Source organism: Penicillium arizonense (assembly GCF_001773325.1).
Source record: "Penicillium arizonense strain CBS 141311 chromosome Unknown PENARI_contig011, whole genome shotgun sequence".
Taxonomy (NCBI): Eukaryota; Fungi; Ascomycota; class Eurotiomycetes; order Eurotiales; family Aspergillaceae; genus Penicillium; species Penicillium arizonense.
This window is the reverse complement of record NW_019173288.1, coordinates 532924-546544: the sequence shown is the minus strand read 5'-3', so window position 1 is coordinate 546544 and position 13621 is coordinate 532924. Positions and strand designations below refer to the sequence as shown.

General features: G+C 47.0%; 5 protein-coding genes across 5 annotated transcripts; 4 read left to right on the top strand and 1 right to left on the bottom strand.

The window, feature by feature from the left end:
* PENARI_c011G09191 (OPT family oligopeptide transporter) lies at positions 1-2794 on the top strand (the record flags this gene model as incomplete). Its single annotated transcript, XM_022632697.1, has 9 exons — positions 1-282; positions 342-902; positions 967-1083; positions 1141-1422; positions 1471-1734; positions 1787-1964; positions 2031-2320; positions 2385-2648; positions 2789-2794. 9 exons carry the CDS (start codon positions 1-3, stop codon positions 2792-2794), a joined length of 2244 nt encoding a protein of 747 aa, XP_022487392.1.
* Positions 2795-4156: 1362 nt separating this feature from the next.
* On the top strand, positions 4157-6061 carry PENARI_c011G03562 (serine hydrolase domain-containing protein; the record flags this gene model as incomplete). Its single annotated transcript, XM_022632554.1, has 5 exons — positions 4157-4682; positions 4730-4843; positions 4905-4931; positions 4989-5220; positions 5269-6061. The coding sequence occupies 5 exons, from the start codon at positions 4157-4159 to the stop codon at positions 6059-6061; spliced, it is 1692 nt and encodes a 563-aa protein (XP_022487458.1).
* A 1969-nt stretch (positions 6062-8030) lies between these two features.
* On the top strand, positions 8031-9779 carry PENARI_c011G10329 (uncharacterized protein; the record flags this gene model as incomplete). The annotated part of the gene is made up of 3 exons (XM_022632725.1): positions 8031-8549; positions 8615-8768; positions 8827-9779. The coding sequence occupies 3 exons, from the start codon at positions 8031-8033 to the stop codon at positions 9777-9779; spliced, it is 1626 nt and encodes a 541-aa protein (XP_022487628.1).
* A 569-nt stretch (positions 9780-10348) lies between these two features.
* On the top strand, positions 10349-10910 carry PENARI_c011G12407 (SRPBCC domain-containing protein; the record flags this gene model as incomplete). Its single annotated transcript, XM_022632770.1, has 3 exons — positions 10349-10402; positions 10469-10618; positions 10677-10910. The coding sequence occupies 3 exons, from the start codon at positions 10349-10351 to the stop codon at positions 10908-10910; spliced, it is 438 nt and encodes a 145-aa protein (XP_022487429.1).
* Positions 10911-12304: 1394 nt separating this feature from the next.
* PENARI_c011G00876 (uncharacterized protein) lies at positions 12305-13421 on the bottom strand (the record flags this gene model as incomplete). Its single annotated transcript, XM_022632484.1, has 4 exons — positions 12305-12513; positions 12566-12610; positions 12665-12871; positions 12929-13421. 4 exons carry the CDS (start codon positions 13419-13421, stop codon positions 12305-12307), a joined length of 954 nt encoding a protein of 317 aa, XP_022487658.1.
* Positions 13422-13621: the final 200 nt, after the last annotated feature.

The following is a 13621-nucleotide window of genomic DNA, read 5'->3' as shown; positions in this document are numbered from 1 at the left end:
ATGGCCGAGTCTACAGGCGTAAGCCTGTCCGACTCCCAGGACTCTATCCAAGAAAAGACCGCCATCACTGTCACCACCAAAGATACGCCAAAAGGCAGTGAAAACGACCCTAGCGGCGAGAACGACATCGAAAATGAGGATGCAATTATCGTCACTGGTGCAGATGCTGCTTTGCATTTGCTACCACTGCGAGATGACTTCGACAATGTTTTGACTTTTCGAAGTATCCTCCTGGCCTCCGGTCTGGCTTGTTTCCAAGCTGTGATGTATCAGATTTATCAAGTGAATACACCTTATTCTTTGCTATACTCCCCGATCTTTCTGACAAAAGTGATTTCCAGTACAAACCGACCATGATCACAATCCAAGGAACTTTTATCGTACTCATCGCTTACTTCTTGGGAAATGCCTGGGCGAAATTTCTTCCGCGGGGTGATAACTACGAAGCTCGCTGGAGGGTAAAAGGTGGCCATGGAAAATTGCCGTGGTGGATTCTGGCTCTCAAGTTTTTAAATAATGGGCCATGGAGCCTAAAGGAGCACTCGATATGTGCAATCACTGCGACGTCAGCCTCAAATGCTGCTGCAGCCACGACAGTCTTTGCGGCACAAGATCTGTTCTATAACGTTCCCCTTAGTGCGGCCACCGTTATTTTGAGCACCATCTCTATTGGTCTGTTTGGATACGGGCTCTGTGGAATTATGCGTCCCATCGCTGTCTGGCACACCGAGGCCGTCTACTGGAGTACTTTGCCTACTGTAAAGACCCTCCAGGGCCTTCATTGGCAACAAGTGAAGAACTCAAAGCCGCTCAGATATTTCTGGTATGCCTTTACGGGAATGTCGCTCTATGAGATTATTCCTGCCTACATATTTCCGTGGCTTAACTCTGTCTCTATTCCGGTATGTGACATCAAAATCACCAGAAAAGGCTCGTTTTTCGTTGATCTAACCTGAAGCTTTCCAGTGCCTGGCCGCACAAAAGGCGACGGGTAGCACTGGTGCTGTACTCAACAATATCTTCGGTGGCTCTACGACAAACCAGGGTCTCGGTCTCTTCTCTCTTTCTTTTGATTGGCAATATGTAAGAAGAAATTTCGCACAGGTGCGCCTTGAAAGAATAACAAGCTGACCCCTGCAGATCACATCCTTTCAAACATCTCTACCTTTGAAATTGCAGCTTCATCAGGCCGCAGGACTCGGTGCCTGTTTTATCGCCATGATCGGAATCTATTACGGGAACGGCTGGAATGCGAAATCGCTGCCATTCATGTCAACCAAAATGCTCATGACCAACGGTACCAGGTACCCGATAGACGACGTATTCCCCGGCGGTGTTCTCGATGAAGTCAAATTGTTCGAATACGGTTTGCCGAAGTTGACGGGAACATTTGCATTTGCTATGTTCATGGCAAATGCTGCAGTATGTTTTACTATCGAACTTCTTCCTCACACGCTGACCATGCTCTAGATCGGTGCTCTAATTGTTCATTGTATCCTCTTCTGGGGCAAAGATATTCGACGGGCATACAGAAGTGCCAGAGAAGGGAGGTATGACGATCGCCATCATACTCACATGACCAAACACTACACGGAAGTACCGTGGTGGTGGTATGGTTTGATCCTTGTGGGCAGCTTCGTTCTCGGTATTATTGTGGTTACGAAAGAGCATGTAACTCTGCCTGTGTGGGGTTATGTGGTCGCCTTGATTGTCGGAATCATAATTGCACCCTTCGTGAGTACCAAGCACAGCGTCCGTGGACTCCTCTGACAAGACTACGCTCTAGAGTACCATCCTATATTCCCGCTATGGCAATGGAATTGCTACCAACAATCTATCAAAGATGCTGGCAGGACTCATGATTCCTGGACGTCCGGTCGGTAATATGTACTTTGCTGCTTGGTCGCACAATGTTATCAGCAATGCAGTCAACCTGTCCAATGATTTGAAGATGGGTGAATACCGTAAGTGGTCTCTGCTTTCAGTTTCAATTCCAATCTCGAGCCGACATTGATATCATATCTACCTAGTCAAAATTCCTCCCCGCATCATGTTCATCACCCAAATTTACGGCACTATACTTGGTGGCTTCATCAACTACGCCGTTATGATTTCCATTGTATCTGGTAACCGGGCTCTTCTCGTCGACAGCAACGGAAATTCATCTTGGAGTGGTGCGACTATACAAGCCTTCAATAGCAATGCAACCTCGTGGGCCCTTGCATCATATCTATACAAGACGGGGCGCCAATACTCTTTGGTACCTATTGGTATAGTCATCGGTGGCGCTGCTGTGGTTGTTCATCGGCTCTTCTATCAAGTATTCACCCCTCGGCCATCTCTTTTCTACCTAAAGCCGAAGCTGACCCATATTCCGTTTCCAGTTTGTACCAAAGATCGGGACGTTCGATGTCGCCGAGCTCAACATGGCACAATTCATTCAATATGCTGGATATATCCCATACAACCAAAGCCAGACCTGTGTTCTCCTCAGCTGGATTCTCAGCGGTATGTATGTTCAGTACTACCTCCGGAACTACCGACCCCGTATCTTCAAGGACTACTCATATCTCATCACTGGCGCCTTTGATGGAGCCAGTCTTACGGTCCTTTTCATTCTCTCGTTCGCTGTCTTTGGGGCCGGTGGAGTACCACATCCGTTCCCAACGTGGTGGGGGAACAATGCCGACGGGAATTACGATTGGTGTCCGACGGAGTAGTGGATGGGGCAGTGGGGTCGATCTCTACCGAGCTGTCAACATACATTGAGTTACTACATCGATTTTAGGGTTAGATCTTAGCTGATTTGCCTTATTTTACAATAATTACGAAGTGCAGATTTTGGTCTAATATTTTCCCTCTTCATGGCATCTAGAATTGGTCTGGGCGAATACAATCTAGACATATATTATGAGACATGTATATCATTCTTCTTCCTGCATCATTCAAGGCGCGGGATAGCGCGCAGCATTGCAATTGGTCGCGAAATAAATTGAGCGAAATTGTTCAGGTCTGCGAAGTCCCCGGTTCTTCTTCGTTTTGGCCCCAGTAAAAGTTCCAGTTCAAATCTTGAATCCAGCGTCTAAGGTAGATGTGGTCATTGAGAGAAGCGGCTTGAAGGGAAGTGGAAACCGGACAGAAGGGCGGGAAGCAGAGTCAAAGAAACGATGGACGGAGAGGATAAGGAAGAGCGCGAGTTGGGAAGGAACAAGTGAGAGACTCGAAGTAAAATCCATCAGTGCGAGTCTTGCTGGGGCTCTCGTGAGTCCCTATCATCTCACATCAGTCTGATAGTTCTCCATAACATTTTTTTTTTTTTTTTTTTTTTTCTGTTTTCGGTATTGTTATGAGCTTTAAACTAGTTAATGCAAATCTAGACATGGATGCAAGCGCGATCACAATATGGGTGGTCACGCGATTTTGTTGGAACCCCTGCACGTTTTGAGGAGGCCGATTGGCAAGAAGTAAATTGTAGATTAGCTACTCATATAGTCAATCAATATTCAATAAATAGAGGACTATTGCGCAGCAAAGATGCATATTCACTCTGTACATTGAACTCGTAGTAATGCCAAGACCACCAACCTAATCAACAGCGCCGTGGAAGTGGTCTTATGTTGCCTTCTTTCTATGTCTTTCAATTTGGACCGTGAGCGCGTTGTTGATGCCCAGTATCCCCCTCAATTCACTGTGACAGGGAGAACCAAGGGCCAAAGGGGGCCATCGCTTGTTATTAAATTACATTCCTGGGCACAATCCTAAACAATACCAATGACACAAAGCCACGGCGCACTTTTAGTGTCTAGGAGAGCATGGGAAACAAAGAAGATGCTTCGCTTAATGTAGAACTCGATCTTCTGGAACATTAACGTCGGACTAGGGCCTTGGCCAAATATTTCCCTCGAATCAGCAAGGTTGGAACTGGAACTACACGAGGAGAATAGCATGTGCAAGTCAATAAATAATTGGCGATAGAACCTTACGGTGCGACATATTCTTTGTTTGGCTTTTTGGCTCAAATTCTTCGACTCCGAAATGTAAAGCGGCCGGCTGTGGCTTACTCGGAATTCTACAAAAACAATATAAGCTACAACCTTCCCGCAAAGCTCAGGTCACTCTACATGATTGTTTAACTCACTGTTTTTTTTTTTACAATATGCGCTCATCATGGGTGTTCTCGTTTCTAGCTCTTGGTGCTAATGCCCAAACAATATCAGAATGTCCCCTTCTTGGGCCAGCATTCCCGGCCCCGACTGCCCTGTCAAAATCCGACATCTTCCTCAGGGCGACCGAGAGTCTGACTTTGCAGCTCAAAGAGGCGATTGATAATGGAAGCCTCCCGTCCACGTCATTTTCGGTGCAAGTTTTCAGCGGCCAAGAGAATCATTCGGCGTTTAGCTTTTCGCATACAGATGGTGGAGTTGTAAATGGCTCAGTAGGTGTTCGAGAAGTGAACGAAGACAGCGTTTTTCGCATTGGCAGCATCTCAAAATTGTGGACTATGTTTCTTTACATGACCTTGAATGGAACAAAATACTTCCAACATCCCGTGTCCCAATACGTTCCTGAACTACGAACCAACCACAAAGCGAAACATACAAGAGATGCAATTGATCATGTACAATGGGACGACGTGACCATCGGTGAGCTGGCTAGTCATCAAGCCGGTATTCTAAGAGACTGTGAGTTATTGAATATGCAATGTGACCGTCAGACTAACGAATTTCAGATGCATTCGGAGACCTTGGGTTCCAGTGGACTGCCCTCCAAGCGCAAGGATTTCCTCCCCTTCCAGAATCTGACCAGCTTACCTGTGAAGGTACCTATGCATGTGATAGAAAGCGTAAGTTATTAAACATCCTCGTATTCTTACTATGGTTGATTGACTAATGTGGTATTTCTAGAGTTTTTTGACGGCGTGTTCAGAGCGCGTGAGTAGAGGAATCGCGTGGATTTTGATCTGACTCTAATGGGGCTTTTCTCCATAGGTCCCCTCGCTGCAACCTCTCATACGCCGCTATACTCTAACGCAGGCTACCAAATTCTTGGATACGCATTGGAAGCGATTGCCAAGGCTGACTTTGAAGACATCTTAATTGATCGTCTGATTAAGCCACTCAATCTAACTCGGTCTGGTCTTCAACCTCAGCCGCAGTTTGGGGTGATTCCCTCCAACGAGACTTACAGTTGGTTCAACTATACGGTTGGTGACGAAAACCCGTAAGTGCCCACGCAGAGCGTAGTGCGCAGGATGCTTACCTTTGCTAGGGCCGGAGGAGTGTTCTCATCCTCAAAAGACATGGCTACTGTCGGTCGGGCTATCCTTTCAAGTGCTCTGGTTGACCCAGCTGTCACAAGAAGATGGTTAAAGCCAGCCACGCATACCTCATCCCTACAACACTCGGTTGGAGCACCATGGGAGATTTATTCTTTCACAACTGACAGTCGTCGAGTTGATCTATATAGCAAAGCTGGGGACATTGGGGTGTACTCAAGCTTTATGGGTCTTTCCCCGGACTACAATGCTGGTTTCACCGTTCTGCTTGCTGGTGATAGCAACCCGCACCAGATGACTGCGACACTTGCCGAAATGATTGCAGATCTTGTGCTCCCAGCGCTTGAGGAAGTTGCCAGAATTCAAGCGTCTCAACGATTTGCGGGGACATATTCTCTGTCGCGTGATGGTTCGAACTCTTCGATTACCATCACGGCTGATGATGGCCCTGGGTTGAAAATCACAGAGTGGATCAGCAACTCTGTTGACATGTTTGAGACCTTGATGGCTTTGGAAAAGTTGACAGATCGTGCCGCGCTAAGCATCCGTCTACAACCAAATGGTCTACAGACAGCAGGACGAACCTCATTCTCAGCCGTTATACACGCTGCCAGTTCGCCATCAAATGCTGGACCTATCCTCAGTTCTTGTTTGTCCTGGATTCTCCTTGATTCATTTGTATACGGCAACATTGGCCTCACGGAGTTCGAGTTCGAACTGGATGACAACGGAGACGCCGCCGCTATATCTCCCCGCGCGCTACGCATTACTATCCCTAGGGTTTAGCCTGCTGATGACCACGGTCGCGCTGGCTTTAAACAGTTTATTACATGTTATATGTCTAGATTAGCCTGTATTGGACATCAAATTTTGCTCCGGAGGATCATGGCATTGCGCGACCAAGTTAGAATTAGAAATGGAGAAAAAGATTACAATGATATTATTGCAAATAAGGAGTAGACCAATCTGACAGAGAAGGTCCGTGCTTGAAAGATTAAACAAGGGCTACTTGGATCAAAATAGTTTGCCAACGCGAAATATCTTGCATGCAAGGGCCAAGGTAATGAATTTAGTGTTTTACTTTTCCAAGCATCCATGGGTCTGGTTTGAGCATATTCGAGCTTAATCCAAGGCCACCAGCTAGACATTTTTGTCCCTAGGACAATACAATTTGTAGGAATCCTCTGGCATGAGTGCAAATTCCGACTCACTCACATTTCGAGGATAAGGGCTTGGTCGGTTATAGCGAAGTTCCTTACACACTGACCGATCGGCCCGGAAGGACCTTGTGGACCCTTAACTGGGTCACATCCGATAATGTATCAGTGGGCAGTTTGGATCGAGGGTATGGTATGATGTCAAGCGTAGGCAGAATTAATATCGGCTTCTAGAACGTGGGATGTGGGGGCGACCCCAGACGGCATTAATAGACCCACGAGTGCCCGTAAGGCTATGTGTCGATGACGCGCAACTATCGAGACAAATATACATGTATACAGAAAGCGCAAGAAGAGGAGGTGTGCATAAGAGAACGCCAAGTATTGCCAATCCCGGCCAAGGAAGGTTGTGGGTAGGATTGACAGTCAGTCTGACCGGAGAGCATGTTCGGATAGTAAAACGGTACCTAGGGCTTCGGGCGTGAGACCGGTAATATCTTGGCGGCTATTGGCCGTTTGACGCAAGCCAAGTCTTGAGTTGAACTACATATGGCTTCTTGGAGATACTGTCAGATTCTTAGAAGTGGTTACTAAACCGAAACCATCCACTCTGTAGAAATTTATAAGTGCAGTTCTAGTGGGCATTCGTCAGATCAAGTAAGGCCCACTATGACGTTGGCCGCTACAGCTACCCGAAAGAATTAAAGGAATGCTATTGAGACACCTAGACCATTCCACACTTGGAGGTGATGAGCAGACAAGAACGCTTGGGCTTTTTGAGGGTTTGCGCTTACGGCCGATCAATGTTAAACAAACTCGGTTTATGCCCGAGGATCTCCCGGGCTAGCCGCATCTCCTTACTCTGATTGGCCCGAGTGGTTCCTTTTTTTCACATCGTTTATGGCGAATAATCATGTATGACTTCATTGCCTGTTTTGGTACACGTGCGGCTTATTGTGTGCACGTTCATATCGCTATACAATATGACACGTGATCAAGATATCTACTGTATCAAGAGATCTACTGTAAATGTTGTATCCTAAAGTGGAATTAGTGAACACCCAATCCTGTCGCTGTTGCCTAGACCGGGCTATGTATCGAGCAAAGAGCCGAAAATGACTATTGCAGTCGGCTATGTTTCTCGACTACGTTTGACGTCAGAGCTTGAACTGATCTTAGTTGTGGGGCGCGCCAAGGAGGAATAGCAATCCCTTGTTCGTTGATCGCCCTTGATAGGAAATGACGTCGATTTCGCTGAACAGGACTCATGTCCAATTAACATCAATATATCCCTTATTACTAGTGCTTGTTGTTCAAGATCTTCATCTAAATCTAAGCCCTTTTCTAACAGTAGGTCCCCAACAGCCACATCTTCACTTTATGCATAGTTACGCCAGGCGGGCCCACTCTTTTAACAGTGTAGATCCACTATAAATCCGGTTTGAGCGGCAAAGTAAAGACCGAAAGCAAAATTCGAGTGCGTGTCCTCCGAGGTAACATGCAGATTCTGCACAAATATAACAGCTGGGGAAGATCCACAAATGTTCTCCTTTGTTCAACTCCTTGTTTGCTCCATCCGCAGTCCCCCGCATACCAGGATGTCTCCCCCAGAGCAACTGGAGGTCCAGCCTCAAGCTGCTCACGAAGAGAGCAGACCGATCTCTGCCAATGGTAATAGCACCGATAGCGAATCTAGTGAGCCCGTCGACATCTCCGCAGAGCTCGCAGAGAAGCCAAGTGAACGGCCTGACGGAAAGCGCGAGCTCAAGGAACAGGATTGCTACGAAATCCTAGGCTACTCGTGGCCCCGATGGAAGAAATGGACGTACCTCGCTGCGGTCGCATTTGTTCAGGTCTCCATGAACTTCAACACTTCAGTCTTCCCTAATGCTATCAAGCCTCTTTCAAAGGCCTTCAACATCAGCAACCAACATGCTCGGACCGGTCAGATGGCCTACCTGGTGACTTACTCTATTGGTTGTGAGCTTTGGGCTCCATGGAGTGAGGAGTTTGGTCGCTGGCCTATTCTCCAGCTCTCGATGTTCCTGATTAACATCTGGCAAATTCCTGCGGGACTTGCTCCGAATTGGGGAACTATTGTCGTCGCCCGTGCATTGGTTAGTGTTTTTTTCCCAATGCAAAAACCTATGATTCTGGAATGATAAACTAACACTCGATATAGGGTGGTATTTCTACCGCTGGTGGTAGTGTCACTCTTGGTCTAATTGCCGATATCTACGAACCCGAGACCCAGCAATTCCCTCTCGCCTTTATCGTTTTGTCCTCCTGTATCGGTACCAGCATCGGTGGTGTGATCGGTGGACCAATCGAGCGCTGTAAGACACTCTTTATCACTCCCCCCCCTTGTGATACATATACTAAGACGTCTGTTAGTCCTTGATTGGCAATGGTTCTTCTGGATCCAGCTCATCTTCGGCGCTGTCACGCAAGCCATCATCTTCTTCATGCCCGAGAGTCGTTCGACTATCATCATGGATAAGGAGGCCAAGCGCCGCCGTAAGACAGGCGAAGACCCGAACATCTATGGCCCTAACGAACTCAAGTCTCCTCGTATCTCGATGAAGGAAGCCGGCAAGATTTGGATGCGACCCTTCTACATGCTTCTGAAGGAGCCTATTGTTCTCTGCTTGTCTCTCCTCTCTGGTTTCTCCGACGCTCTGATTTTCACCTTCCTGGAAAGTTTCGCCATTGTGTACGAAAAGGGATGGGGCTTCGGAATTCTTGCTCAGGCCTGGGCTGTCATTCCCATCAACGCTGCCTACTTTATCGGTTACTTCAGCTACTTCCCATGGTTCTTCCGTGACCAAAAACTTCGTCTCAGACATGGTGATGCGGCTATTCCCCCCGAGCGCCGCCTCAAGTGGCTCCTTTTCCTTGCACCCCTTGAGCCTATCGGTCTCATGGGCTTTGCCTGGACATCCTTGGGTCAAGAGTACAACGTTCATTGGATTGGATCCATGATTTTCTCCGCCTGTGTGGGTATTGCCAACTACGCCATTTACCTATCCTCGGTCGATTACATGGTCGCTTCCTATGGTGTCTACTCTGCATCTGCGACCGGTGGTAACGCCTTTGCGCGTGACCTTCTGGCTGGTATCTCCGCTATGTATGCGACGCCTATGTACGAGAACATTGGAAACAAGTTCCAAGTTGAGTATGCCAGTACGATCCTTGCCTGTCTTTCCTGTCTTGTCGTGCTTCCCATCTACGTCTTCTATTGGAAGGGACCTCAAATTCGCGCAAGGAGCAAGTTCGCTTCCACCCTTGCCAACGACAGAGCGCAGAACCAGGGCCGTCGTGTCAGCAAGATCAGCCACGAGCCTTGATTTACGAAAATGCAAATTCGTTTGCATATGGAAGAATTGTGATTCAATGCGTGTATATGTCTCCATATATGTATATATGAACCTGTTGCGAGTTTGACGGATGATTTTCCTCATGCTTGCTCCTATGTCAACCCCATGGGTTGTGATTCAGGTTGAATTTGGATTTTACGTTATATACCTAGTTGCCAGTCAATCTGGTTGAGTGCACTTATCATATAACCCATGACTGAACACCTCTTAGTAGACTGATGATCCTAGCCAACCTGCTGTTTCTCATTGAGCGGCTGTAGGCTTGTGTTTCCAACAGTCAGTTATGAACCACAATAATGTGATCCTCTCGTATTTATTTACTCTGTAATCCCAAGATTCAACGGCAGAAGAGACACTATCATTCCCACGAAGACGTCATCAACGGTTTCCCCCTTTTGAAGAAGTGAGCCTACCTGCAGCCAAGGCGTTAGCATGGATCCAGCAGGGATGTGCACTATACTAATTCCACGCACGCACCCCTAGTCTCAGGTGTCCCCTCTCCCGCGTCTTCGAACTTCCTGATCACCACCATCAACAAAATGATTACCAGCACGATTGAGATTGCCGCCCCCCCCGCGAAAGTGCGCGATATTGTACGTTCCTGAAACCGACTGTCAATTTGTGGCGAAAACAAGGCTCTAATTCAGTTCCGATTGCAGTTGCTTAACTTCTCGGCATATCCCGCGTGGCACACGGAATGGCTGAAGGAAATCCAGGTCAAGGACAGCAACAAGACCCCACAAACGCTCAGCTCCGGAGATAAGATTGAAGTCAATATTGAAAACTTCAAGTTTGTGGCTGAAGTCAAGGTGAATAATCGGATTTTAACCTATGATCAAGGAGAAAATGCTGAAGATTACATTTCAGGAGAACAGTGAGAACTTATTCTCTTGGCAGGGCCCGCCTGTATTTACCATTGCTGGTCTGCATAAATTCCACATGGAGCCAGCTAATAACGGTGCATCCACTGTTTTCACTCAGACTGAGGATCTCAAGGGTATTCTTTCATTCATTATGAGCTCTTCGCTGCTTGGAAAGAAAATGGCCGCCCATTTTGACATCTTCCACCGGGACCTTAAAGCTCGGGCCGAGCGAGCCTAATTTGGGGGCCAATTCTGGATGGGGCCATATCCTTAAGCGCACAGATTCTCAGTTATTATGCACGCCCTTTTGTTTTGTTACCTGCATCCTTCAGGATATCTTGCAACTCTTACTTTAGGTATCATGAAATAGGAAATCAATACAATGAAGAATTTTGAGCGAAAAGTAGTTTGGAAACCCCGGTAAAAATTCGTTATATATTCCTGCGCCTACCCGTAGGACCGCAGTATCAATGATTTTGATTCTGGTAGTCCTAAGTAGGGTATCGTATCTGTTGCTATAGACAATTCAAGACAGTATAGCAGCCTCGGCTATACGAAGGGATATAATCATCTTTCGAACGAGTGGATACTATAAGTAACCACTACCTATAAAGCCGTCTTTGCGTCTAAACCCGAGACCCGGGTCAAAAGCCACAGAGTACAGAGTATAACTTCCCCTTATATACGTCACCCACGTTGGCGACAGGGGTGATAAGTTATGTATCTTATTTCTGAAAATCACTATGCTCTATTAAGAATCGGTATCAAAAATCCCACGATACATTCTTCCCTCGATATCTTATATTTCTTCACGAAACAGCAGAGAATGTAATAGTTCTTGATCTAGGTCAATCAGCCTGGCTACTTCACTACGACGAAGGCCATCGCTCAGATGGCGGACAAGCGGTTTGTTAGTGACGAAAAAAGGAAAGCACCATGCAAAGATATCAAGCAGCGATACGGAGATAAAAATTCTCAATAAACCGACAGAGAACCCATATATGGAAAATGATGTGTGTGCCGTATTGGCCTCGGCCAACTTCCAACCAGTACAATCAATCAAACCTGTGCCTAAAATTCACACCAAGGACCTCAACCCCATTTCCAAGCGCCGACGTGCCCTGAGGCTTTGACCCATTCTCAAATGATTACCGCTCTGCAAGACTCAACCTCCCCTCCCAAGTGCCACTGGCAGACGAAGACCAGTACGAGATGCTTAGCACTGTTCTATGCCACTGATATGTAAATTGCCCACGACAGGTGGAGGTACTGCTGACATTTGACTTGTGAGAGGAAGGTTACATATGCTGCATTACCAATGATGTCATTCTATCCCTATCACAAGTACTGAGTTGGTTCTAGAAGCATTATTAGCGTCGGATTCAAGGTTTTTATAGCATGTTGGGCAGCGCTAATACATTAATACAGTCAGAAATTCATGAGATTGTACCAATACTTATACATGCTACCTAACTGACAAATGGTTGCTAATGTGCCATCTTTGTCTCCTGACACAGGCCATATTCGAGTACAAAGTGAGCAACCACCTCTAGGGTCAAATCAGCTCCTTGCTTCAGAGAAACCTGCCTGAAATTTGATCCTCCATGTTTTTGAGTAACCTCAAGGGCGTGCTCAAGTGAAAACAAGAAGGTCTGAACCCACGAGGGTCACGTACGGCTCTGAGATAGCACTGGAATATGTAAAACAGCTCCCATCCGCCGGCGTCCAGGCTGCCCATTTACAGCCTCTGTCTTCAGATTGAGCACAAAGCTCAATGCAAGCTGCTGGGGACCCTGGCTTCACCCCTCTGTGAATGGTTTTGCCCAGCTTGCCAATTTTGTCTAAAGGATTATCAGTGTCGCTCACTTGAAGACGCGAGTTGGTTGTACGTACTCGAGTCGGCAGTTCTCTTCCATGTCTTGCCAGTGGAGGTAGTACCTGTCCCGGATGGTTAGCCCTTCTCAATGAACAGCTTGTTGACATTCAACATACCAGTGTTTTCATTGTCTTCTTCCTCTTCCCCCTCTTCATCCTCTTCCTCCTCTTCATCCGCGTTTCCTGTGTTCCCATTTCCGCCAGACGTTTGATTGCAAGAGACAACCCGGTCAAACTGAAACTGACCTGGTACAGAATCAAGACTTTTCACAAGGTCCTCTTTGTCAGACAGATACTTCCATGAAATTCGAACCGTATTTTCTCCTGTTAAAGATAAAACTCAGAATGCTGCTATGTGAATTAAGTGGTGGGGAATCTTACCAGCAGGGATTCTCCAAGATCCATGCAGGCCATGTCCGCTCTTGTCCAGGATAGAGGTATTTCCCAACTCCTTTCCATCGATGGCAACTGTGAGACCTGCCTCTGTGATGTCCTTGACGCTGAGGTATGTCTCAAACTCCCAATCCGTAAACATTTCAATAGGCTGGGGCGGACCAGGTTTCTGCTGCGCAGTGTACTTCGGGTTTTTCAGGCTGTTCCAAAAGAGAGTGAACGAGACTGGATCTTTGAAGCCTTCGGTGCAAGGCGTCCCAAGGTTGTCTGAGTTTTCCGACGAGAGGTTACCATAGACAGGGCACCAATACTGCCCTCCAGATCCCTCCATTGGAGGATTGGCTGGAATAAATGTTGGGCCCGGCAGATATGAGGTTGTAACCTGAGTTGTGCAATCAACACGGGTGAGAACAACCGGTGTATTGGCGTTGGCTAGCCATGCTAGGCTGGCGAGGGCCAGTCCAGTACGAATGGAAGGCATGGTAAGCAGATATTTTTGAGCTATAATGCGAAATGATTATAGTGAAGGAATTGATTAGCTCCATTTTATATGTTCAATGAGCCAGGGATTTGCGTGCAAACCGCGCGAGACCGACTTCAACGCTCAAAGGGCAATTGCTACCAAGCTAGGGTGAAACTGTTGCATATTGGACCCGTGGTCGATCTCAATCCCCTGGCCAA